Source organism: Eptatretus burgeri, chromosome 11, assembly GCF_056783735.1.
Source record: "Eptatretus burgeri isolate ZD-2024b chromosome 11, Ebu_testis_v1, whole genome shotgun sequence".
NCBI classification, from domain to species: domain Eukaryota; kingdom Metazoa; phylum Chordata; class Myxini; order Myxiniformes; family Myxinidae; genus Eptatretus; species Eptatretus burgeri.
Window position 1 is genome coordinate 97,443,610 of NC_140971.1, and position 26,500 is coordinate 97,470,109.

The window sequence follows — 26,500 nt, forward strand, 5'->3', positions numbered from 1 at the left end:
GGTTTCTGTAATAAAGAAAATTAAAAGGGAAATACCATCGTTTTGGATAAATAATTTATTTTACAATCTTTGAAAATGAGGGTTGGAGATACTTTTTAATTTTTCCAAACATGAAAATAATCAACATTAAACAGCTCCTCTCCTATTTAAAGTGAAAGGACATGTTAAAAATCTTCATTCTAAACTTTAATATTGCCGCTGAAATCATTCATGTTATTACAAAAGTTAATTCATTGAAAGGTGTTCGTAAAACAGCTCGAAGGTGAGAAAACATACCGTGTGTGTGTCCTCCACAACTTCAAAACTATGAAACCTAACAGGTTGAAGCTTTGCCTGTATACTTAGGGAACTCCAAGGAAGTGCAGGAGTGAAAATTGGGTGTTTGGGTTAATTAAAACACCCCTTTTGAAGATAATTAACGGCCTTATTTAATTATATCCTTTATCAGGAGCATCCTCGGCCACTTCACTCTCCCTCGATGGGGTCTTAAGGCGCCATTTTATTCGGCCTGCTCAACAACGCGTTGAGTTGGAACAGGCCGCAAAGGTTTATTAACGATAAAGCACTCAAAATGTTTTTTGTTTTTTTTCACTTTCCTCACTCATCATCGGAAACCTCATCTAAATACCTACGAATCCTTGGATACATCACTTTTGGAAGTGCTATAGTTTTAAACTTAGTAGCTCAGAGCGATTTCATGCATTATACGACGTGATTTTCCACGATGACCTCTCATGGACAGATTAAAGTATATTATTGAAATATGATTTCGGCTTTGAGGATTGGACATCGTCTGAACATAAGTGTCAATGTGGAGTGAAATCTGAAAATATTAAGAAATCGCCGATGTTTAGTTTTTTGCGGGTTTGTGACATTACCAATCAGCTTGCTATCGGTCGCCAAGCCAGCCGGTCAACAGTTGTTACAAGGTCGAGGTATGTAGACGGCACACACGGACGTGGTAAATATGGGTAGATTTTGATCTGTAAAGGGACTCTTCATGGGTTTGTGTGCATGCCTGCATGCTTAGTTATGGGCGCCGTGGTGGCGTAGTTTCATCCCATATCTTACGATGATAATGATGATGGGTGGTGGAGGTTTTAACTTTTAATCTCAGCAGTGTACGAGCGATCACATTTTCCTTTGTCCTCATGACTGTTTTTAAAGTAATTGGTAATTAGCCCCCGTTGGACTTCGTCCGAAATGGGGGCTTATGGATTTGGTCTCGATTATCATGTCCTTGAGTGCATGTGCGCGTGCGTCCACAACCATATCTCGGATATGTATGGACCGATTTATTCGTGCTTGGAGCAAAGACAACGCATGATGGTTTACATATGCACCTCAGTTTGGTTCGTGATTGAGATCAAGGATGGGCGACTGGCGGCCATTTCAGTAGTGAAAAAAACCTTATGTTGAGCACGTCCTCAACCATTTCTCGAACATTTATTTACCGATGTTGTTCAAATTTGACACACAGATAATGAATGATGGCTTTCCTCACACTTCCTTCCCCTCCCCTCACACTGCCTTCCCTTCCCCCATCCCTCCTCACTCCCCCTCCTTCCTCGCTCCGCCACCCCCCTTCTTTTTCTCTTCCCCACTCCTTAGTATACCGGTCAGTGAAGTGGCGGGTGATATTTGCTGTCACGAATAAAATGAACTATGGGAGATTGAAGATTTCCAAATGAAGTTAATCATGGGGAGAGAAATTTACTTTCCAGTTATTGAAAAGTAAACAATAATAAAAACGAGGAAAAAGACATAAAATGTCAGAGCCCCCATTGTTTTAGTAATTTTGCTGTATGGAGTTAATGGGCTAACCCATATTTATTTCTAACGAAAATGGCCACCAGTCTACCAGTTGGCTATCTTTGATCATCTGGCAAAATAAAGCTAGGTGTAAGTACATATGCAAACATGTACTGTGCTTGTGCCAAGTTTGAACAAGTTTGGACCATGCATATCTGAGAAATGGTTGGGGACATGTTCAACATCGGTTGTTTTCAATGAAAATGGCTACCAGTCAGCCATCTTGGATTTTATCTCGAAAAAAAAATGACGTGCATGTATAATCCATCGTTCATTACCTGTGAGCCAAGCTTGAACAACATTGGTAAATGCATGTCCGAGAAATGGTTGGGGACATGTTCGATACTGGTTTGTTTTTTTTGGCTGCCAGTTGGCCATCTTTGATCGCATCACGAAACAAAATGATGTGCTTACGTATACCATTACGTGTTGTCTTTTTGCCAAGTACGAATAAAATCGGTCCATGCATGTGCGAGATATGGTTGCAGACGCACGCACGGACACAAAATTTGAGACCATATCCATCAGTCCACGTTTCAGACTAAGTCCAATGGGGCCTAATAAACTATGGAAATTGTATAATAGGGATAGACTCTCATGACAAATGAATGATTGAATAGTAATCACATTTACCTTAATTGTGTGTGTCCAGGCTGTGGGACTTGGTAAAATGAGACCAAACACCTTGGTTCTTGGTTTCAAACAGAAATGGCAGCAAGTCTCTTCACAAGAACTTGAGGACTACATCAGCACCATACAGTGAAGTATTCATTAACATGTATTTTTCATTGTTCTTCTCTGTTTGACAATAGATAAGTTTAGGTATTGCGAATTATTTGGGGGGGGGGGGGGTCGAGAGGAGTCCATAGTTGACTTTATATAGTGTGGAGTGAGTGTGTTGTGTAAAACCTCCTGCTTTTGAGCAATGCCGGATGAGCACTTGGGCACAAAGGCACAACTGGAAAGCGCATTGCACATTCGGAGGAGTCAGCAGGGACTGTTTGTCCAGTGGACCACAGGCCATGGCAGTGAGATTGGCTGCTGAACAATGGAAAGGGAGGCGTAAGACTTTTTTTGTTGTTGGGACCACTCCATAGGACAGGATGGCCCAGATCACGTCCACAGAAGCGGATGACCAATGAGCGGGTCGCACTTCCCGAAAGGGCGGGGCCAAAGTTTATGAGGGTCATAACCATGCCTGAGCGTGACCGTTCTGCTTTGCAGTTCTAGTTCTGGTTTTGCAGTTCAGTTATCATGTTAGAGTTGGATTTGGAGTTGGAGTGGTAGTTTTGTGTTGAAGTTTCCGAGTTTGAATTTGAGTTGGGATCGGATGTTGGCAGATGCAGTATACCTCGACTCATCACCACCAACCACCCTGTACCGCACCATCCCGATGCAATACCAGCCTGAATGGAGCCACAACTAGCTTGTGCCTTGCCTCATATTTCAGTATATATAAATGTATACTGCAAAAATACAAATCCAGTCGCAGATTCATTTATTGAGATGTGACACCAAAATAAATAATTGTAATATGAAACCAAAAGGACTTTCAAAGGATTCCCATGAACTCTTAAGGCTATCATAACACTTTATATCAGAGGAAAAGTAAAATTTGTCTTTACGTATCCTTACGATAATTTATGGATCAGTGTGTGTTTGTTTGTCACGTCACTCCTCCTACAGTTCTGGGATGATTAAATGTAGACTTGCTGCATCAGATCAGCATGACTCCAAATAGTGTATAGGGGTGGTTTTTAATATATATATATATATATATATATATATATATATATATTATATAATATATTTTTAATATAACAGCGGATGCTTCGAGAAGTCAGTTATCCATGTGATCTCATTTCACCTTGAGAGCTGCCTCAAATCCATCTGTGATTGATTTAAATGAGTTTATGGATTATGTTTGAATCGATCTTTTCCCAACAGTGTTGTAATGCGTTCCAGAGCATAGTCTGACTGCTCACGTAAATTTTATTTCTCTCAAATGCATTCACCCTTCATTTATTCTGTTACGACAAAGTGTCAGCCAATAATAACTATAATAAATTCAATAATATGGATATATATCTTCAAGATTATGACAAATTTGTGTTTAAAATCGTAATATATATCTACTGTATACTGCATGCCCCATTGCAACTAACATCTGCAAACAGACTTCCTTTAATCTATTTATTCATCACCCCCTTCTCCCATTCCCCTCTGCCCCTTCTCACATTCCCTTTTACCCCTTCTCACATTCCCCTCAAAGAGTTCATCCACTCCCACTTGTATCACTTGTCTCACTACCTTTTCTAGCCCTTCACCCCTGAGCAGAAACTGCAGTTTAAGCGAATTTGGTTCAGTGGTGAAAGAGTGCATACAAGTCAAACAGAGAAACACCTTGAAGGATCATGATAATTACCAATGTCTCTACACCTTTCGCAGCCTTCGGTGGCCTCAAACATGAACGTCAAGGCTAGCGTGTGGTCGCTTAAAACCTTGCCCAGATTGTGAAGTACGTACATACAAAATTTGGGGCCTCAAGGTTCTATGGTTAGGACATGAAAGAATAACGTCCAAATGCACAAATACTTGAAATTGTTTGTAAGATTTGAACTTCAGTGTGTCTGTCCAAGCCATAGTTTTTATTTATTTATTATTTGACCTGTAATCAAATTTTCAACGTGTGTGTGTGTGTGTGTATGTGTGTGTGTGTGTGTGTGTGTGTGTGTGTGTGTGTGTGTGTGTGTGTGTGTGTGTGTGTCGTTGATTGGTATCTCCATGTGCGGGTTTCAGAAGGTGGAACGGAGCCCTCCAAGGTATCCACCTCCGTTTCAGTAAGGGGTCACGATTCATGGACCAAGTTGTGAAGTTTTCTTGTTCTCAAAGTTTTGTTCCAAGGGCTCTTTTCATGATCATCACCAAATCCTGAAAGTGTCCATCTTGTTTCAGGTTTAGGACCAGAAAGTCCCTGTCATGTAAGGATCTGAAAGTCCCTGTAATGTCCATGTTGTTTTCTCTGTGTACCTCGGCCCCATCCCTGTCCCTTCCACAGATCTCCTCATGTCTCTGTTCCCCACTGTTTTTTCCTTCCCTCTCTCGCCCCTCTTGTCTCCTGCTCCCCTTGTTGTACGTTATGTGTGTTAGCTCTCATACGAGCCTCGACATTGTTTTTAAACCCCCCCCCCAAAAGAAACCCGGACAGCCTCCAACTGTAGTTTGTTTGTGGTAATGTTTCCAGGGATGGTTTGTAGGATCTTTGTGAGGTTCTTCTTTATCATTCCCATTGCTCCAATTATCATTGCTACAATTTTGGCACTCTTCAGTTTCCAGAATCTTTTCATTTCATTCTTGAGATGTTGATATTTGGTCATTTTCTTGATCTCCATGTTATTTAGACCAAAATCGCTGGGTACTGAAACCTCAATTAACAATGCCTTATTTTCCTTTTTGTATCTGAGTACTATGTTCGGTCGCAGTGCTTTGTTTTCTTTGTTCATGCTGGATGGAATCATCAGATTGAATGTGAGTTACTTCCTTGTTCTCAATTATCACTTTTGGTTCATGTTTCCATGAGTTTTGTGGAACTGGGATCTTGAAATTTCTGCAGATGTGCCAGTAGATTACGGGGTTGACTCAGCCTGTCATCCTTCCGAGGTCGGCGAAATGAGTACCAGTATACTGGGCCGGTGTATACCCCGGGTTAAAAAAATAGGTGTACCATATCCCTGTGTTGTAAGAGGCGACCAGGGTTGCATCAGGAAGGGCATCCGGCGTAAAACATGTGTCAAATCACTATGCGGATCATACGGATGATCCGCTGTGGCGACCCCTCACGGGAGCAGCCGAAAGAAGAAGAAGAAGAAGAAGAAGAAGAAGAAGAAGAAGAAGAAGTGCCAGTGGATTACTCTACATACCTTGTTGTGCCTTTGTGTGTACAGCTGTTCTGACATGAGTTTTTTTTGGGGGGGGGGATAGGAGTGGCTCGTACTTTCTGTTTCTACATTGCCGAACCTATACCTGTCCAATTGACTCAGTCCTGCCATTTCCTTAAAGCCATTTGTGTCGTGGCCATTTATTTTGATTCGTTCTCCGTCCCAATTGAGCTGACCTCTTCTTAGCCATTCCAGTGATCCTTCTTTGACTATCCCCAAACTTTACAACTCTTTTGTACACCGCTTCTTCCCAATTCCATATATAGGCGATGCATGACGTCATCACCTGGCACTGAAGGAAGGGAATACTCAGTTTTTACTCCGTTTGTTTTTTTTTCTTGTTTGGCCGGGCAACATCTCAGCCATCCTTTAAGCTACGAAGCTAAAATTTGGGGACAAAAGTGAAGATGTGCTTTGGCAAAAATGGTATTTTTAATTTTTGTATTAATTACTTAATTATTATCGATTTATTAATTATTTATTTTCTTTCTCATCTGGGCAATATATCGGGCACCTTTTGAGCTCGGAAGCTGATATTTGGACACAAAAGTGAACAAATTATTTGGTTGATTTATTGATTAATCAATTAATTATTCATTTTTTGATGAATTGATTTTCAAAAAGTTACAGATTAGGATGAAACGGTGCTGCTTTTGGTATGCTATCAGCCAATTGAGGAAGAAATGAATTATTTTACGATTATTATTTATTTATTTTAATTATGCTGTTAATCAATCAAATATTGTACACCGCTCTCCGAATTCTGTCTCCATGTGCTGTAAGGCAGCATCACCGGGCACTGAAGGTGCCCGGTGATGCCAGCGCTGGAGGATTTGTTATTTACTTATTTGGCATGGGGGCGGTGTACTTGGAATATACCTCTACTTGTTTTTATTTTGTCTTTTTTGCAATCGTTGGGGCTGTGTTGTGGTCACGTTGGGTGTGTGACAAGAAAGAGTTGATTAAATTTTGGTGAAGATCCGAATCCGGATCTGAATTTTTTTCAGTGATTCTTCACCATTGAGAGATACGGCTAAACTAATATATAGCACGATATTTCAAATAGTTGTGTACAGATTCGAACAAAACTTGGTGGACACATTGGGTGTGTGCCCATGACGAATTGATTCGATTTTGGTGAAGATCCGAATCTGGATCTGGATATGAGAATTATTTAACTTTTAAAGTGATTCTTCACCATTGAGAGATGGGGCCAAAAACGATATAGTACTGTATAGCATATTTCAAAAATGTATTGGGCCCGATAGGTTCTCGTGGATCAAGCATTATGTGGCAGAGGTATGCGCTCCACTTAGTGCCCTTCCAATCAGTTTGTTTTCAGCAACCATTAACTCGAGGTCTTTGTCTTCAATTACACATTTGTTTTTTTTATTTTTGGGATTCTCCTTTTTAGTTTTTGGCTTTGATTTCCTCTTTGGAATTGCTGAACGTGTCCTGTATCCTTTCTGTCTCTGTCTCTCAAGTCTCTGCTTCCATGGTGGTGCTTGGGTTTTATTTGCGGGTCCTGTTCTGTTCTTGCGGTGTTTTGTTGTTATTTTTCGCAGTTATTTTATGGTCCAGTGGTGGAGTGATGGTCCAGGAATTATCCATCCAGTACAGCGTGATGTGACGAGGCATTTGCTTGTGGTTTGGAAGTGAGAGTAACAGATGAATTACTGACTGTAATGATTAAAAGTTTTCATTTTTGAGGAGAGACATTCCATATTATATCGAAGACAATTATAGTCTGCTTAGTTAAAACTGAGGAGTTTGTCATTGGCTAACGTTATTATATTACTATTGTGGTGGCACTCGTTATCAATAATCTTAGACATGGCTATTGAGTGTCTACATAATTTCATAATACTAACATAATACTGTATTTATGATGTCATGGCATTGACATATATGATTATTGAGTAAATGTGAATACTGATGATGACCATGTTGATAATGGAAACCTATGTCTTTTTAGTGATGCATTTGACATGCACTGCGGAGTCATTATATTCCGCCTGAGGGAAGGCTTCGACATCTCATCTGTCTTGCACAAACTTGGTATGAACATCATGTAATTAATTATACATGCCATCTCCTCCACCTTGTGCGCATAGCGTGAAATGTGGTTAAGCTATTGGTTCACTCTGTGTGTCTGTCTTTCTGTCTGTCTGTCTGTCTCTGTGTACAGACATCAGTCTATGATCAAGGAACAACTTATTTTCAATTGATTGTTAATATTTTAACATTGTAGAACAAATAGGAAAACAAAACTCTAGTTTAGCAGTACTTTGGCTCTGAATTTGAGAAGTTGTACAGAATCCTGTCCCGATTGCACAAGCGCACAGAGTAAGGTTTAAAAAATATTTTTGTTTAGTCTGTCTACCTGTCTGTTAGTGAAACAAAATTAAAAATCATTCCAAACAGGACACTTACTGGTTTTTTAGGGATGTCATGAATGATACAAACAACAGGCACAAATAACTAATTTAATGTGTTAAATAAGGTGGTGTCAAAGACTGTGCATCAATGGTGGTAAACCTCTGAATCAATAGTTTGTTTTTTTGTGTGTGTGTTTTTTTTTTCTACAGCCTTTAAAACCTTAATTTAATTTCAATTGAATTATCCAATGGAACAAAAATCACCTTGTTTCCACTTCCAAAAACATTCAGTATGACGCCATCTCGACCAATCAAATTTGCCATTTGTGCTCTCTGGGTGGTGGAATGTTGAGATTCAGACAAAATGGCGACTTGTGTTCATGCTCGAAAATCATGTTGTTCCCTCTGCCACCGAAGGTGAAGGAGGTTATGTTTTCACCCCTTTCTGTCTGGCTGTCTGTCCACTCGCCTCCAGCCCAAACCGCCCAACCAATCGTTATGAAATTTTCAGAGATTAATGTCACCGTCCCTGCGACGGTCGTGCATTGGAGTTTCATAAAATTTGGTTGACTAAAAAGGTCCACATTGGCCAATAGGCCAATTTGAGCTGAATTTTCTAAAATCCTTAAATTTCATCCGATTGACTTGAAATTTGAACAGAGTTTGCAAATCAGATGACTGAATTCAACCACCTATTACTTTTGAGGTTACCTTAGGTCAAAAGGTTAACATAGGCCATAAGGTCAACCCAAAATATGCCAAAATTTTAAATTGTTTCGAAAATTGTCAAGTTTCATCCGATTGACCTGAAATTTGAAGACCATTTGCATGTCAGGTCGCTGAATTCAACCACCTATTAATTTTGAGGTCGACATAGACCAAAAGGTCAACATCAGCCAAATTTCTAAAATCCTCAATTTTAATCCAATAAACTTGATATTTGAAGACTATTTGCACACAAGGTCACTGAATTCAAACACCTATTAATTTTGAGATAAACATAGGTCAAAAGGTCAAAATAGGCTAAAAGGCCAATTTGGGCCAAATTTTCTAAATCCTCAATTATCATCCGATTGAGCTGAAATTTGAAAAGGGTTTACATACCAGGTCACTGAATTCAACCACCTATTATTTTTGTGGTCACCATATGCGAAAAGGTCAACATAGGCCAAATTTCTAAAATCCTCAATTTTAATCCAATTAACTTGAAATTTGAAGACTATTTGCATATCAGGTCACTGAACTCAAACACCTATTAATTTTGAGATAAACATAGGTCAAAAGGTCAAAATAGGCTAAAAGGCCAATTTGGGCCAAATTTTCTAAATCCTCAATTATCACTGATTGAGCTGAAATTTGAAAAGGGTTTACATACCAGGTCACTGAATTCAACCACCTATTATTTTTGTGGTCACCATATGCGAAAAGGTCAACATAGGCCAAATTTCTAAAATCCTCAATTTTAATCCAATTAACTTGAAATTTGAAGACTATTTGCATATCAGGTCACTGAACTCAAACACCTATTCATTTTGAGATAAACATAGGTCAAAAGGTCAAAATAGGCTAAAAGGCCAATTTGGGCCAAATTTTCTAAATCCTCAATTATCACCGATTGAGCTGAAATTTGAAAAGGGTTTACATACCAGGTCACTGAATTCAACCACCTATTATTTTTGTGGTCACCATATGCGAAAAGGTCAACATAGGCCAAATTTCTAAAATCCTCAATTTTAATCCAATTAACTTGAAATTTGAAGACTATTTGCATATCAGGTCACTGAACTCAACCACCTATTAATTTTGAGGTCAACATAGGCCAAAAGGTCAAAATAGGCCAAAGGGCCAAATTTTCTAAAATCCTCAATTTTTATCCGATTGACCTGAAATTTGAAAAGCATTTTCATGTCAGGTCACTGATTTCAACTACCAATTAATTTTAAGGTCAAAAGATAAACACAGGCCTAATTTCTAAAATTGATAGATAGGGCCAAAAACTAAATATATCACTATATCTCAAAAAGTTGTGGACGAGTCGTGACAAAACAAGGTGGATGAGATGAATAGGTGACAAGAACAAGTGGATTGGATTTTGGTTCAGATCCAGCCCATCAGTGGGATACAAAACGTGCAATGTTTCAAAAATGATATCGTACTGTATAGCATGATATTTCAAACATGTATTGGGCTTAATATGTTCTCGTGGATCAGGCATTAGGTGGCGGAGGTATGCGCTCGATCGAGTGCCCTTCTAGTTTTATCTGGAATTGGTCTGGCACAGGCATGATGGGCCGAACTGCCTCCTCCTGCATCTAATTTCCTTGTTGCTATATAAAAGTGAAAAACTCTTTGATGGACTTTGAAGCTTTGGTCGACCCATGTAAGTATATCTATTAATTACGTACTATTGTAACGTACCTCTTCGACCTTTAGACCCTTTATACTTTCACTCTTATTCAATTGGAATATACATTTTTTAAAGGGATTTTTCTTGATTTGCAGAGATCTAACGTAACAAACGTCAAAGTGGTTGTTAAAATGTGATTTCCCTTCACTGCTCTGAGGCTTAGTCTGAGGTCTTGCCATGTATTGATGCCAAGATGTACATCACACAAACATCTATACAGTCTTATTCATTGGTGTTGTGGCAAATGTTGAGATACCGGAGCCCTGCAAAAATGTCGGCCATAATGTCATCGCCAGATTGCATCAAGTTTTTACATGACACAAACCATTTGTCCCCCAAAATGAATGATAAGTGAAATACAGTACACACATTTTACCATGATAAACAAGAGCTTGACACTCACACCCACTTGATCTCACAGTTCAGAATACCCCTTCAAGTAAAATTCAAATCAGTTAGTCTCTAACCACTGTTTTTTGACAAAACGATGTATTTTAAGAAATAGTTTTTAATTTTTACCCCGTGGGGTCTTCCACCCCATGGGGTCCAAGTGCCGCTCGCGGTCTCTTTTCTTGTGTTCAGTTCATTTGAACGTCTATTTATCCATTATTCGTGAACAGAATTCGATGAAAATTGACAGGCATATACTAGACACGTATATGCAGGCATTAACAGACCCAAAGTGCAATTGCGGCCCTTCGTGCCGAGGAACGGCCCATTTTGGCCCATTTTCTTAAAATTACTATTTCTCGGTTATTAGTGAATGGAACCGAACCAAACTTGACAGGTATATTCTCGAGACCATTCCCCAGGCATTAACTGAGCCCACAGTGCGATTCCGGCCCTTTGGGCCAAGAAACGGCCCTTTCGGCTCATTTTCTTAAAATTGTTATAAAAAAAAATTAAATGCGCTGGGTGATGCCCAACGCAAAATTAAGTCACAAATGATTATATGAAACTAGCTCTTGTGAGGTGTTCTGGTTTCTTTTTCTGATGCGATGAAAATCTTACCAAACTTCAAAACTATCTGTCGTCCGTGCTATCGCTCACTGAGAGTTGTAAGAATGAACTCCCACGGGGTATGCTTGCAATTCGAATTTGTTTAATTTAGTACCATGAGGTTATGGCTGGCAGGATAGCCTACAGGTATGCACACTCATCTCTGAGCTGTCTAGCCTGGGTTTGAATCCCAACCCAGATATAAACTGTCATCCCAGTGTTTGACGGGCCAGGGTGATTCTTCGATGTGTGTGTTGTCCCTCGGATGGATGTTCAAGATCCCAAGGTGTCTTTCACAAAGAGTATGTGCGCTGTCGCTGGCACCATGAACAAATTACGATATTCCTGATACTGTATAACCTACAGGGGATATTGCTGTGCCCCCAACAAATCACGCCACCTGCAATGATGTGCTGTTCTTTATATAAAAAGAAGATCTTAAACACCTGTCTTCAAACTAACCTCCAGCCCTTTCCCCAAACGTCATTTCATTACAATAGTGTACTTGTCCTTCAGATAAAGCGAACGAACAGTGTGCTTGGTGGCAAGGAGGTGATGATGAAGAGGACAAGGGTGAGGAGTCTGAGAGAATTGAAGATGTAGAAGAGAAACTGGGTGCAGACAAGAGCAAAGGTAAGGAGCCTTTGTACAAAGCAAGCAACATGATAACACCTTTGGTTTTATTATTTCATTATTCGGATAACTATACCCAGATATATTCACACGGTTTTAATTATTGCACACAACAAATATAAATTTTAACTTTAACGATACTTCCCCACAATGGAGTATATTATATTTTCCAGCATATTTGAAAATAAAATAAACGACATGATGATGATGATGATGTGCTGCCACACTTATTGGAAAGAGGAGCCTCTGATAGGTAAAGGGGGATGTCAAAGTGGAGAATTTCATTTGGGCCTAAAGCTTGGGATGTAGAAAACTGAACAGTAGTGAGTTAACAATCACAATGTTTTCATTAGTGCTGCTTAAGGTAGAGGGAAGCAATCAGAATAATCAAAATCGTGCCAACATTGCAACACTGACAACAATGACGACACGAGTACAATGAGAAACCTGATGTTCACGCATGATGTTCAAATCCCACGTACTATATGTGTTGTCCATTGTCTACTGTGTGTCCTGCACATGGTTTTGTACAAGCTCCACTTTGAAGCTAAGACAGATGTTGAAAAAAAAGAGTAGATCTTTTGGCTGTTACCCTGGTAACATTTAGTTTCCTGCTTGCCTATAGCTACCACAGCAGAGGATGAGGGATGTAGAGTAGGGAACAACACCAGGAGCTAAGCTGCAACCCATGATCAAGCACATGCAAGGAGACAAAACAAATGCAGCCAACAGAATGATTTTATAATCGAATCTTCTTGAGATATTAATTTGCTAAATACATTTGATTGGAATGAATTGGTTGTTATTTCAATGTTTCTGCATTTCTCTGTTCTTCCTCAGGAGAAGAGTTGACGGACAAGGAAAAGATACAGTTGGAATCCAGCCACAGGTTTGGCCGAGCACAATCTGCAGGAACTATCGACGTCTGGTGGCTATTCGATGATGGTGGTATGGCAAGTGGAGGAGTAAGGGTTGTAGTTTGAGGAAATGAAAGTAATTAATTTACGTGAAACTAGAACAGCACTCAATAGAGTGCATAATCTCACCTCGTGCACTCATTCCAAACAAAATACTGAACTGAACAAAATAGTTATTCTGAACATCGTTAACCGAAGACGCTATTATTATGTCCCATATACCCGTATCATCATTGCACCCTATTCTGTCACATACATTGCCATTGTCCGTAGCTTTATTGATTACGATTGATTATTAGGATATTTAACGACTATTTTTGTGCACATTTAGGTTAAATTGCGTCAAAGAAGATGAATGTGAAAAAAATTCAAACTACGTTCCGCATGGATAGTCGACCATATGTATGAAGTTTCGCATCGATCTGTGAAGCGGTTCTGGAGAACTTTTTTTCACATTATTTGTGTGATCAAGAGAATTAGGGTTGTAGTAAGGCAAGGATCTTTAACTCAGAGAGTGGTGAATACATGGAATGGTCTCCCTGCAAGGGTAGTTAAGTGGATGGCAGAGTCAGTGGATATTTATTTGGGTCCATTTGTTTGTCTGTACGTTTGTTTGTTTGCCTGCACAGAACTTTAGTGGTTTTCTCCGCAAGCGCTTGTCGGATTGAGACAAAATTTTCACCAGAGGAGCGACTACTCATGTAGAATGTTTTAATGGTAATTATGACATCATAGGTCACATGGTGTGGTAGCCATGTTGGAAAAACGGAAAAACTTTGGACCTCTGTATCTCTGAAACCGCACCAAGGAAAAAAATTGAAACTTGGCACGTGACAAGTACTCCTCATTGGGAATATGTGTGATTTTTAGCAGCGTCTCGCGTAGCGAACGCTGCTCATAGAGAGCTCTGCGTTGTTCTTGTTCTTCTTCTTGTGAAGACAAAACCTTAATCTCTAGGACTCGGCTCTTGTATATACAAGATCCGGATCTCCTTAAATACTGAGCACATGTACACATCCTCACATAGACGGTGCCTTTTGAGAGCGTCTATCATGAACTTTTGAATATATTCGGACATTTGCTTTTAAGTTTCGAAAAGTTCACGTTACTCTTTAAAGATTATTCCATTTATCATATTGTAATTTCGTAAATACATTATTTATTTCGTAAATACACGATATATCTTAAATACGTAAATACATTATGACACGTTTCGCTATTGGCTTAATCAAGGCACGTGACAAAATATCGGAAGTTGTTGTTTTTTTTTTTTCGCCGACAAAACCTTTAGGACGCTGCTCGTGGACACATTTGTCCTTATTTTTTTATGACATCATAGGTGCCTTCGCTTTGACGTCATAATTGCATATGTGGAACGCTACATCTTATCTGTATGAAAATGATTGAGGGTCATCCAGGGATAAAATGGTCCACAGGAAAAATTTGTTGACGTCATCGGTCACGCGATTCAGCAGCCATAGTGGTTTAAAAAAGAGAAAAACCTTCAAAAAATCTTCTTCTCTGAAGTGGCTGAACAGACTGAGGTGAAACTTTACATGTATGACCACCTATCCATGAGGAACAAAAGGATCACACATATTATGTCATCGGTCACATGGTTTGGCAGCCATATTGGATTTCCCCTAAAACCCCTAAAACAAAATTTTCTTCTCCAGAACGGCTGGATAGATCGAGGGGAAACTTCACACAAGTGTTCACCAATCCATGGGTGTTCAAGTTTGTTGAGGAATAATTCATAGGTCACATGGTTTTGCAGCCATATTGGATTGAAGAAAAATATTAAATTGTGTTTTCTCTGGAACCACTGAATCAATCGAAGTGAAACTTTACATTTATGATTTCGTAGTGATGGGGAATACATGCTTTAAATTTCAACTTGATCAGACACATGGTCTGGCAGCTGGAATTATTTATTTTTTTTAAAATCTGGGTTCTTTTTTATGTGTATAATGTATGTATAATACTGTATATATGTTCTGAATAAGGTTCACTTGGCTGTGCCTGGATGGATTTGAGGGTAGAGTAGTAGCTGCTGAAATGTGAATCATATGCTCTTCCTCTGGATGACTTTGTCTTTGCTTGTTTGGGTTCCTTCTGATTACTCTAATGCAGCACTGTACCTATTTGGTCTTTCATTTGAATTTGAATTGAATTTATACTAAATTCAATTGAATAATAATGAACATCATGGGTCAGGGTCAGAGTCAGGTGTCCAATCAAAGCGGGACGTCTTGGTACCCGGTCATCACTGTCAGCAGTTATAAAGTGGCAATTCTAGTTATGTCGATTATTAATGATTTAATACACCAGTACACAAACACCACGCAAGATACACCACACAAAACAAGTCCTGGTGAGCATCTGCAATCTCTGAGGGCTCTTTTTCTTGTTTTTCAATTGAGTTGGATCGGTATCTGGAAGTCGTGTGGATGGGGAGTAATAAGATATTGGCATGATTGTGCAAGCTTGATGGGTCAAATGGCCTCCTTCCTCCTGTGATTAAATTCCTTGTATTCTCGAAACAAATTATTAAATCTTAAATACATTAAAATAAAGATATTAGACACGAAGATTCCTTGAGAATTTGGCCAAAAAAAGGTTCAAATTGTTCTGCTAAGTGAGATAGAGTGATCTGAAAGTACGGTATGTTGTTATTTCAGACAAAGCATGTCTGTCTTTGGAACTCCAAAAATGTAAGTTGATGAAGAGAGGTTTTGTTTGTTGGTGTTGGCACTCCTCAATCTTGGCATGGATACATGGGTAAACTCAGTGATCAAGCTGAAATAGTAAACTAGCACTCCTCACAGATGTTGTACATAGTAAACAACTGTGTCACAGATCGAGGTGAGTGCCTCGAGTATGTCGACACCCCTTTTGAGTACAGCCACAAAATGTCAAGAGTTGAAAGGCTTCTGCAGACTCAGATTACCAATCTTGTACATACGAGCACCAGATTCATCACACGTGTCGAAACGCACTCTGAGCAGGTTTGGGAGAGAGTAGTACCAGTGCTCCTCAAAATGTTGTCTCTGGACGGAGTCTTGTAATATGACATTGAGTTAGATGCACCTTGTGCCTTCATAGTGCATTATAATGGGGCTCAAAATCTCAGAGGTTCATGCAAGGTAGGAGGACAACATGGTTGTTGGAGAATGGAGTAGTTTTGGGGAAATTTCGGCGGTGGAGGTTGGAGTTGTTTTGGGCAACGCAGCCTGTAGGTATAGCAAAGACCTCAAAGCTAGTCGGATTTCTTACCAAATTTCATACTCACTATCTCTCTGCGAAAAGGCCATCTACATCCCCCCCCCCCCCATCTTCTTCCTTAACAATCCTCTTGAGGAAATTCAGTCACTCGAACTCAGAGATCTCACTATCAGCCATGATCTTCCTTGGACAAACCACATTTCAAAGTTGCCCTCAAAGCCAGCCGCCAACTGGGCATCCTCTGTCGCACAAAGTCTTTCAATTGCAGGTTTTGGCATCTTCCATCTCTGCTTTACCTACTTTAAGAATTTTGTATATTTATTTCCTTTTCAATCACTCTCTTTTCCTCTTCTCTCCCAACTCCCAATCCCCATTTTTTCTCCCAAAGTCTTTCTTTTTTCTCTCTCTCTCCCCCTCCTTTGGGGTGGAGAAAAACCCCCATTTTGCCTCCACCCACTTCCGGCATCCTTGTTACTTGGCATGCCTGAACGTTTATCCACCTACAAGGCCTTCATCTGCAGCTTGGTGGAGTGCTGCTCTCTCCCCCCAATGGAATACCCTGCAATGAAGCTGATTCTATGGGCCTACTGGCTCTCACTTTCACATCACAGACAGGTCGGTGGTCTGTCTTCTACCTCCTCCGTTCTGGTCTTACACACTCTGCCCTTTCTCTCTGCAGGGCACATGGTTTGTCAATAACCTTCTGGTGAAACTCCCAAAATCCTGACTCGCAGCTCATGTTCACCTCCACTCATTCATTCCTCGTTTTTCCTTCCTGTGAACCAACTTGTTCAGTCTCTTCAATATCATTCTTCCCTCCAGGGCTTCAAAACAGCTGTTCACCACCATCTCAGGTCAACCCCCCCATCCACAACCACGATCCTTTCTACCCCCATTACTCTTCCCCAAGCCCATCTCTTTCTCAGCTTTCAATTTTTCCTTCCTCTTGTGTGATTGAGAGTTTGTGTCGGTATCCATCTTGTTCACCCCCACTTCCCCCCTCACCGTTTCCTCCCCAACTCCTCATTCTTCCCCACATCCATAATTTCTCCACATCTCCCTCTATTTCTCCTTCAACCCTACTCGAAGTATGTATCCCATCGCCCTCTCTTTCTACTCTTCTTTTTGCTCTGTTACATCCTGATTCATTCTGTGTTCGAGCTCCTCTACGAGCCTCACAACTGTATACAATAAACAAACAAACAGAGGTAACAACTACATTCAAATCCAGTCCAAAAGATCTCCAAAGATCAATGTTTTATGCACACCTCAACTCTTTTTTTTAATTTTTTGTTCCCGTTTGTGGAGCTACCTTCCTGAGGCTGTTCAATCGCACACCCCACTCTTGGGCTTCAAGCAGGTCTGGCACGACCATCTCGTGTCATCGATCTCCCTTCCCAACCTCGGATCTTTTCTGCCCCCAACCTAAACAGACTTGGTTTATACAGGTTACTGTGTTTCCTCCATTCCTCTTCTCTTGTTCGTTCATTCCCTTGCTTGTTGTGTCCATCCGTGGCCCCACTGCCATTATGTTACCTTTTTAACCGCTTGTCATCCCGCTCTTCCATGAGCCTCGATTGTGTCTACAAAAAAAGAGAAAAATAAATCCTCTGTCACATAGTTCTCAGAAAGTCTCATTGCGATTAAAAAAAAAAGTCATTTATAGAAGAATATTTCATGCAAGAATGAATTTCACGATATTAACAATCGGACTTGGTGGCACGAGGACGTGATTCGATCTTCTTTCACATCAATAGGACGGCTTATAGTTTGATCTGATAGCGATGATCAATTATAACAACCTGGCTGGGTTATTCAAGGAGTACAAAAGATCTCAATCATGTGATGTACCTGCGTGAGCACGTTGATGGTCAGTTAAGATAAATTTGATTGATTATTATGTATCAGTTAAATGCAGTGTAATCATTTTGTACGCAGGTCTCACGCTGCTCATCCCACATCTCCTCACTACCAAGAAGAAGTGGCGTAATTGCCGTATCCGGATTTTTATTGGAGGGAAGATTTCTCGCATTGACCATGACAGACGCATGTAAGGTCTCCTTGCAACCAACGCCAATCGTGTCCAATTAATCGGCCAGTCTCGCCCGCACCTACTCGATATTCTTTTGCTCGACTCGTCGAGGGTATTTTGTGTGCACCTCAGCTGACTTAACGTTTGAAATGTTTTCATTTACTTTTGGCTGGTGATTAAGGATGGCGACCCTGCTCAGCAAGTTTCGCATCGACTTCTCTGACATTGAGGTTCTTGGGGATATCAACAGCCGACCATCTCAGTGCAGGTACCCATACATCTCTTGAGTACTGATGGCATGTTTCCAACACCTCACAGAGGTGGGTGGACATGTTCTCTGTTGTAGCTAGAGAATTCATAGAACACCTTACCCGTAAATGAAGGTCGTATTAAAACAAATCTGGAAGTTTAGCACCGTTGACACAGCGTCTTGTACACCACCTTATTAACACGTTACATTAGTTATTCGTACCCGCTGTATGTGTCCTTTATGATGTTCTTAAAAACAGTTCGGTTTCCTGTTTGCAATGATTTTCAATTTTGTTTGACGGCCAGACAGGCAGAATAAAAAAACGGTCTCACCACTCTCTTCGCATGTGCGATCGGGACAAATTCGGAGCCAAAGTACTGATAAACGACAGGTTCGTTTTCCGATCCACGTTCAAAATATAACATTCGATTTAAACCGAGTTGTTGTTCTTCGATCATCAACTGACGTTTGTGGACACAGATGGAAGTGAACCAACTTGTTAACCCCACTTTTCACTTCGTGTGCGTGGGGGTAACGAGCCAGCCATTTAAACAAGTCTGCAGAATGCATCTCGTTTATGAAATCTGTCACATTTCTTAATCAGGGAGTTTTTGTACTTGCAGTCAAATGAAGAAGTCGTCTTGCTTGTGAAGGCTAGTGTTGTCTGCAGAGAGGTAGACCAATGGGTGAAATTTACAGAATGTTGATCGAGGTATGCTAACCGTCGTGGGGAGCAAGAAGCTGACGTTTTGAGCATGAATCCTTTGTTGGAGCAAATAAGAGAGACGGGAGAGAGGTGAGGGTGAGAGTGAGTCAGAAGTGTGTGCATCAGAGTGGGGGTCAAGGAGCACATCGGGGTGAGATCGAATCGTTTTAACAGGAGAGTCAGGATTCAGGGGTTAAAAGTCAAGGAAAGTGGAACAAGGAGAAAAGGGAAACAAAGAAGAAATGAAAGACATTAGATAGATAAACAAACAAGGAAATTAAAAAATGTAATAGAAATAATAATGAAAAATAAAGACAAGAAACTATAAAAAAATAGGATAGATAAAAGGGAAAGACAGAGAGAGGAGAAGGATGGAGAAGTTGTAATTTAAGAGACAGGAGATCTGAAGGAATGAAAAGCGCTCGTTGATCACGTGGGGAGCTAACATCCCAATCCTGCAGGATAAACCTTTATTCATCACGAGAGTGAAAAGGCCAGACCGTTATTTTCATGATCACCCTAAGCGTGATACCTGGGCTGAACATCCTTGAATCGAGAGGGATTTTGTTTTATCTTTTCATAGTTTATCTATGGTAGTAACCCAAACCTTGGTGGTGGAGTGGGCTGTGCCTTAATGTGGGAATTACATTTTCATGAGTGCTCAGAAACATCCTAGAGAGGTGCTGGGGGCTTGCAGGATGGCCGAGAGCAGTGATTCTCAACCCTCCCTCTGTCATTTACCCCCTCGGCTTGATGTATTTTTCAAACTTGATGAATAAAAAACAAACATCCAGTCCACTTATATCAAACAAGATCAAACAAAAATACCAGAAGCAGGATTAGTGGGAACTCTGCTGATTCATTGAGTCAACCAGTTTATTTATTCGAGGAGCTGTTGATGACAACGCTCCCCTCATGTCGTCATTGGCTTTCAGGCGGTTACTTGCCTTTGTCTTCATTGCTACTAAAGTAGAGAAACCTGATTCCCATAGATATGTGGTGACAAAGGAAACAAGCACTTTGAAGGCTCGCTGAGTAAGAAGAGGGAATGAATCTGTGAGTTTCATCCAGAAATCAACAACTGTCAAATTCTTCCTTAAGACTAGCAGAGGACTGAAGATCAATCAGCTCCTCTTTTGCTGGGTTGTCATCTCTCATTTCTGAGAGATCCGTGGTAAAAGGTCTTAATATCCATCTTTCTGTAGGTATCATGTCTTCTGGAAAGTAGCCAGTGAAGTGATGCTTAAAGATGTTCAAATGTGCTGTGATGTCTTCATTTATTTCAGGTAACGCACCAGGTGCTTCTCCAATGGCTTCATCCAAGTTTGGAAAATTTGCAATTTTTTTTTGATGAACTCTTCGTGCCCATAAATCCAGCTTTGTCTGCAATGCTTTCATCTTTTCAGCTGCTTCAACGATGGTTACTGATTTTCCCTGGAGTTGTTTGTTGACTTGGTTAAGATGGGTAAATATATCTGAGAGGTACCCGAAAGAGGCGATGAACTTTGAATCAGAAAACTTTTCCCACAGCTTTGAATCCCGGTCACGAAGTAAAATCTCCTCCTCAGTACGGAGCCCAAACACTCGGTTGAGAATAAGTCCACGTGAGAGCCACCTCACCTCAATATGAAGCAAAAGAATTTAATGCTCAGAGCCCATCTCATCACAAAAAAAGCTTTGAACAAGCGGTGATTCGGTGCTCGGGCACGAATGAAATTAACAGCCTCAATAACTTTCTGCAAAACCATTTTCAGACTTTCAGGAAGGATTTTCGCAGCTAATGCATATCTGTGAAGAACACAATGCGTTGTTATCACATGGAGTGCCTTTTGTTTTACAAGTGCAGTAAAGCTTGATCTAACTCCCATCATGGCTGGGGCTCCATCAGTACAAATTGAACCAACTCTGTCCCATGTGAGATTGTTCCTTTCAAGGAAGTCTTCTATTTTCTGCATTATGTCAGCAGCCTTTGTGGTTTGTTGGAGAGTCTCACAGAAGAGAAATTCATCCTTCAGTTCTTTTCCACATTTGTACCGGACAAAAACGAGCAGTTGTGAAAAATTAGCAACATCACAGGATTCAGCAAGTTGCAAAGAAATTTTGCTGGGCTCGATTTTATCTGTTCAATAACTTGTTGACAAATATCTTGAGACATTTAACTAATGCGTCGATGAATTGTTTCATTAGAAAGGGGAATGTCTTGAATCTTCTGTTTTGCTTCTTTCCCACATACATGTTCAACCATGTCTAAGGCACAAGGTTTAATCAACTTCTCGGTGATGTGAGGTTTCTTTGCCTTTGCTATTCGCTGTGCTACGTGATAGGAAGCTGCAAGCATTGGTTTCTTGTTAGGTACGAAGCCATGTTCGGGCAGTGTTCTTGCAACCCTAAACCTAGCTCTCGTTGCCTAAAAGGTAGCGCGGTCATCAGATGCATGGGCGGGATGTGGAGCTTGCAGGTGCTGTTTTAGTATTGAAGGTTTCAATGAGCCATTTCCAAGAACTTTTGAACACAGCAGACACTGAGGCTTATCCGCGCAATCTTCAATAATGAAGTCAAAGCCATATTGTACATCTGAATCCAGGTATGTACGTTTTTTTTAGACATGGCAAAATCTGAAAATAAATAATCATGAATTAATTATAATGTAACATTTGTCCATTCGCTGAAATCTAAAATCGATTTTTGAGTGTATTGAATAATTTGTAGAGAATGTGAGCGTCTGTACGTCATAATGTATTATGTGTTGTCCGTCTCGCATCACAACGATAACAGTGTTATTGATTTTGTCTGAAGTTGCGAAAAAAATCGTCACAACATGATGTATCAAATAACAAAAACGAAAGCGTTGCTATCAGCATCATCATTATAAAAATGGTGACATTGAGTTGGAGATGAGTATGATGTATGAATAAAGAAGTACATCATCATTGTCGTGTTGCAAGCAAAGTACATGAATATATGAACAGTTTTGTTTTTATGATTCATAAATTTTGAATGAATATATATGATTTTATTATCAAAAACAAAGGAATTTTGGGGGGGTATGAAAGGTAGTTCATCCTCGCCATCCCACATGAAAGGGGGGGGATCCCTATCCCCCCAGGATCTATGCCCATGCCAGCCATATTTTTTCTCAAACAGGATGACCAGGTATCGTGTATTACAGAATTAATACTTAATTTTCTGGTATGATATATTTACCTCCTGCCATGTAAATTTTTACCCCCAGGGGGTAAATTTACCCCTGGTTGAGAATCACTGGCCGAGAGGTATGCACGCTCACCTTCATGCCATCGAGCCTGGGTTCAAATAGCGGCCCGGCCATAAAACTGTCATCTCGGTGTTTTACAGGCAGGGCGATTCATCAATGCGTGTGCCGTCCCTTGGATGGACGCTAAATTGGGTGGCCTGTCCGCTGGGCATTAGTTGGTGGACGATAAACATCCCACAATGTCCTTCATGAAGAGTAGGTGAGCTATCACTGGCACCATAAACAAATTACAAATTCCTGCCCTAACTACTTAGTCGAGCATCGATCGAGCCTGGCCAGCCGGTTCGTGAAATACTTGGGCCAAAAGCTTCACCAGGCCAACCTCACAAGAATGTGGGAATAATTGTGGCCATTAAAGAAGAAGGATGAGGTGCTGGCCACCACTGGGTTTATGTGACCAAAGAAATGTCACTATAGTGCCACAATAACCTCCACCAGCACTTCCCAAAGGCTGACATTCTACAAATAGGCATTATGGGATAAATAACGTCGACACATGTGTTGAATGGTATTAATATTTGATTTTGATGAGAAATGATATGTTCGACCTGACCATGAAATATTTTGCAGCGTCCATGCTTTTGAGGAGCTGATCAAGCCATTTCAAGAGCCAGAGGAGGATGAAAATGAAGGGAATCTGAGATGCAGCAACAGGGATGGGGGAACTGTACCTAATAAAGAAGAAGAGAGAAAGGCAAACAAGGAGTTTGAAAACGGAGAAGATCTTGAACTAATATCTGAAGATAGTCTGGAAACCTACCACGATAAGGTGAATGAGGCGGTGGAGGTTGTTTGACCTTCTCCACATGAAAGGGATCTTGTGTATTTTCTTCCAAGGTTAGCAAAACAAGTCAGGATAGGATCGGATATAAATCTGAATCCTGAAACTTGTCTTGCCAAATATCTGGCTCGTAATGACCTTGACCAAATGAAAGTCGCATGATTACAAGTTTGGGTAGATAACCCCTGTTTTGACATTTTGTTAAGACTCGAGGGAGGGGTGTAATGATATAATACATATTCGATGTTACATTTACACCTGCAATATCATGGTGATGAGGTATGCCTTGATGGTGATGAGGTATGCCTTGATGGTGATGAGGTTATGGCTTGATGGTGATGAGGTTATGGCTTGATGGTGATGAGGTTATGGCTTGATGGTGATGAGGTTATGGCTTGATGGTGATGAGGTTATGGCTTGATGGTGATGAGGTTAGGGCTTGATGGTGATGTATGGCTTGATGGTGATGAGGTTAGGGCTTGATGGTGATGAGGTATGGCTTGATGGTGATGAGGTTAGGGCTTGATGGTGATGAGGGTGTGGCTTGATGGTGATGAGGTTATGGTTTGGTGATGAGGTTATGGCTTGATTGTGATGAGGTTAGGGCTTGATTGTGATGAGGTTAGGGCTTGATGGTGATGAGGATAGGGCTTGATTGTGATGAGGTTAGGGCTTGATTGTGATGAGGTTAGGGCTTGGTGATGAGGTTAGGGCTTGATTGTGATGAGGTTAGGGCTTGGTGATGAGGTTATGGCTTGATTGTGATGAGGTTATGGGGTCATTCCATGTCAAATCATCAAAGAATCTGCCGTCATATCTCAGATTTTTGTAAAACTTTGGGAACCAATTGGGACCCATGAAAAACGGCAAGAACTCAAATATTTTTGCTAACAGCCTCTTAATTAGTGAGATACAGACTAACGAACTTTCGACTAATTAGCACGACGTCGCGAATTCAAATGGCCATATCTCTAAAAGTATAACACCCAGAGAGCTGGTTTTGGTGTAATTTTAAAGGTATTTTCATGCCCTATGAATTTGTCTGGGCAACATTTTCCTACAAACAAAACAAAAAAGTTATCTTACAACAAAAAAGTTATCACAAAATATAAACTTCAATCGTGAATCCCCCAAAAAATGTATCCTTCAAATTTCCTCAAATTCATCCCAGAGGTACCTTATGATGTCAAGAAGCTTCCACATAAGTTTTGTGATGGGCACTCCAATAGTTTCTGAGATATGAGCAATAATGTACATGTACGTATGGCATATAGGTTCGAAAATCAGCATTTGTAATGTATTATACAATCATTCTAACCTAGCCATGACAGGGAACGACCATCAATTGCTTTGAAGTATCATATACTTTCATTTTCAACTGGGCCTGAGGGGAAGAAACAAGTGCTGCTGTTGCTGCATTGAAGAGGAAATTGAAAGCCTAAGTCAGGTTAGTGAACACTGTGTACTTGAACTCACTTATTGATTGTATCACCTGCACCACCAGCACCAAATAAATTGCATGTGCAGACATCAGGTGAAAGATGATGGTGGTCATCCTTTGGGATGCTCATGGTGTCATCACCCATTGTGTTCCAAAAGGGCAACTGTTACTGCTTACAGTTACCATGAGGTGTTGGGAAAAACAGTTTCTGTCAGTCATGAATCATACAGGTGTGGAACATGCAGGTAGGGTTTCACTTTCACCATGATCATGTTCCCATCACATCAGACTGCGCACGTCCAAGGATTCTTCAAAGAGCAGCGCGTTCAACTGATCTCACATTCACCTTATTCATCAGACCTTGCACTCAGTGACTTTTAGTTATTTTCCCCCAAAAAATGAAGACAGCCTTCATGGTCACAAATGGTCATCCACATCAGAGTTGCCAACGCATCAAAATCGGTGATTATCAGTGAGTTCCACACAACCCCTGAAGAAAGCTTCACTCCAGCGTTCACATCATGGATGGACAAGTGCCAACAATGAATAGCACTCCTCAGGGTCTGTGTTGATAAGTGAAGGCAGCATGTGTCATGACATGCTATTTGAAATAAATTAGGAAACCTCATATTGGAATCTACCTCATATATTGAAGTGTATAAAAGTCGCCGCGTCGTCAAATAATGTGCCTACTGTCTGGTTTGTAGAATGTTTTGAGCGCCCTTTGTACGTGTCATTGGGCATTTTGCGGTGTGTTTTATATGTTGGTGTGTTTTATGGCTCGCTGCTAAAAATCACCTGATAGTGCAAGGGAGGTTTTTACTCAAGGGACTCAAACAAGTATTGGACTGAAATCCACCATCAGTGGTAAATTGTTGAATTGAGGTCGTGATGGACGAGTGAATAAAATTAAATAATCATAGGGTATGGATGCACACTAGTCTGTTGAGAGAGTCCTTGTGTAAAGTACAAAACCCAGAAACTGGATGTACTGATGTTTGCTTTTTGAAAAGAAAAAAACAAAGCAACGAATTAAATAATTAACCTGTTACCTGTGTGCTAAATATCTGATGTGTGGACGATCTTCTCTTTCCTAGACGTATCGTCAAATACGACTCAACGAGCTCCTCCACCAACACTCTCGTGATGCTTCACTCATCGTCATGTAAGTTTATGGGAAGGGAAAAGAGGAGGAGGTTTCGGTAGGTGGTAGGAGTTGAGGGGGGAGGTGTGGAAGTGGAGAAAGAAGTTACTCTGTTATCCATCTGTTATCACACGTCATGTTTGTGTTTAATGAAATTATATAATATGTTAGCACCGTCCCAATCTTGGCATTCAGGAAGTCTATCTAATGATATTGTTGCGGATTCGCGCCCGCCGGCGTGCGGACGGCCACGTAACTCGAATCGCGGCACGTCGCCCACCGGACGGACAATCCAGTCGTGACCCTCTCGGACTAACGCCGGGAACTAGTCACGGGTGGACCTTTCGGTCTCACCGCGATCGTGCCAATCGGCCCCCGCGTGGGATAGGGTTGCTCGCCAAATTCGACCGACCTAAGTACCCACACGGAGGGTAGACCGGGCGATCGCACCTCGCCGCAGGTCGACTTCGGACACAGGCCACTTTAAGCGACCCGTTCCGTACTATCGGGATAACCGAGCGGTGTTATTCGTCGGCCTCGACGGTTCGATTAATTATCGGGCG

At 40.8% G+C, this 26,500-nt stretch overlaps 1 protein-coding gene across 1 annotated transcript in view; it reads left to right on the plus strand.

Annotated features, from left to right (window-relative positions):
* LOC147017724 (solute carrier family 12 member 2-like) overlaps positions 1-26,500 on the plus strand; it is a 172,758-nt gene that overhangs the window by 119,351 nt on the left and 26,907 nt on the right. Inside the window, exons 19-26 of the mRNA XM_085847580.1 lie at positions 2,465-2,571; positions 7,726-7,808; positions 12,051-12,167; positions 13,008-13,115; positions 18,248-18,359; positions 18,523-18,609; positions 23,142-23,340; positions 25,891-25,958. Coding sequence (XP_085703706.1) covers positions 2,465-2,571; positions 7,726-7,808; positions 12,051-12,167; positions 13,008-13,115; positions 18,248-18,359; positions 18,523-18,609; positions 23,142-23,340; positions 25,891-25,958 — 881 coding nt within the window. The remainder of the gene's footprint in view (positions 1-2,464; positions 2,572-7,725; positions 7,809-12,050; positions 12,168-13,007; positions 13,116-18,247; positions 18,360-18,522; positions 18,610-23,141; positions 23,341-25,890; positions 25,959-26,500) is intronic.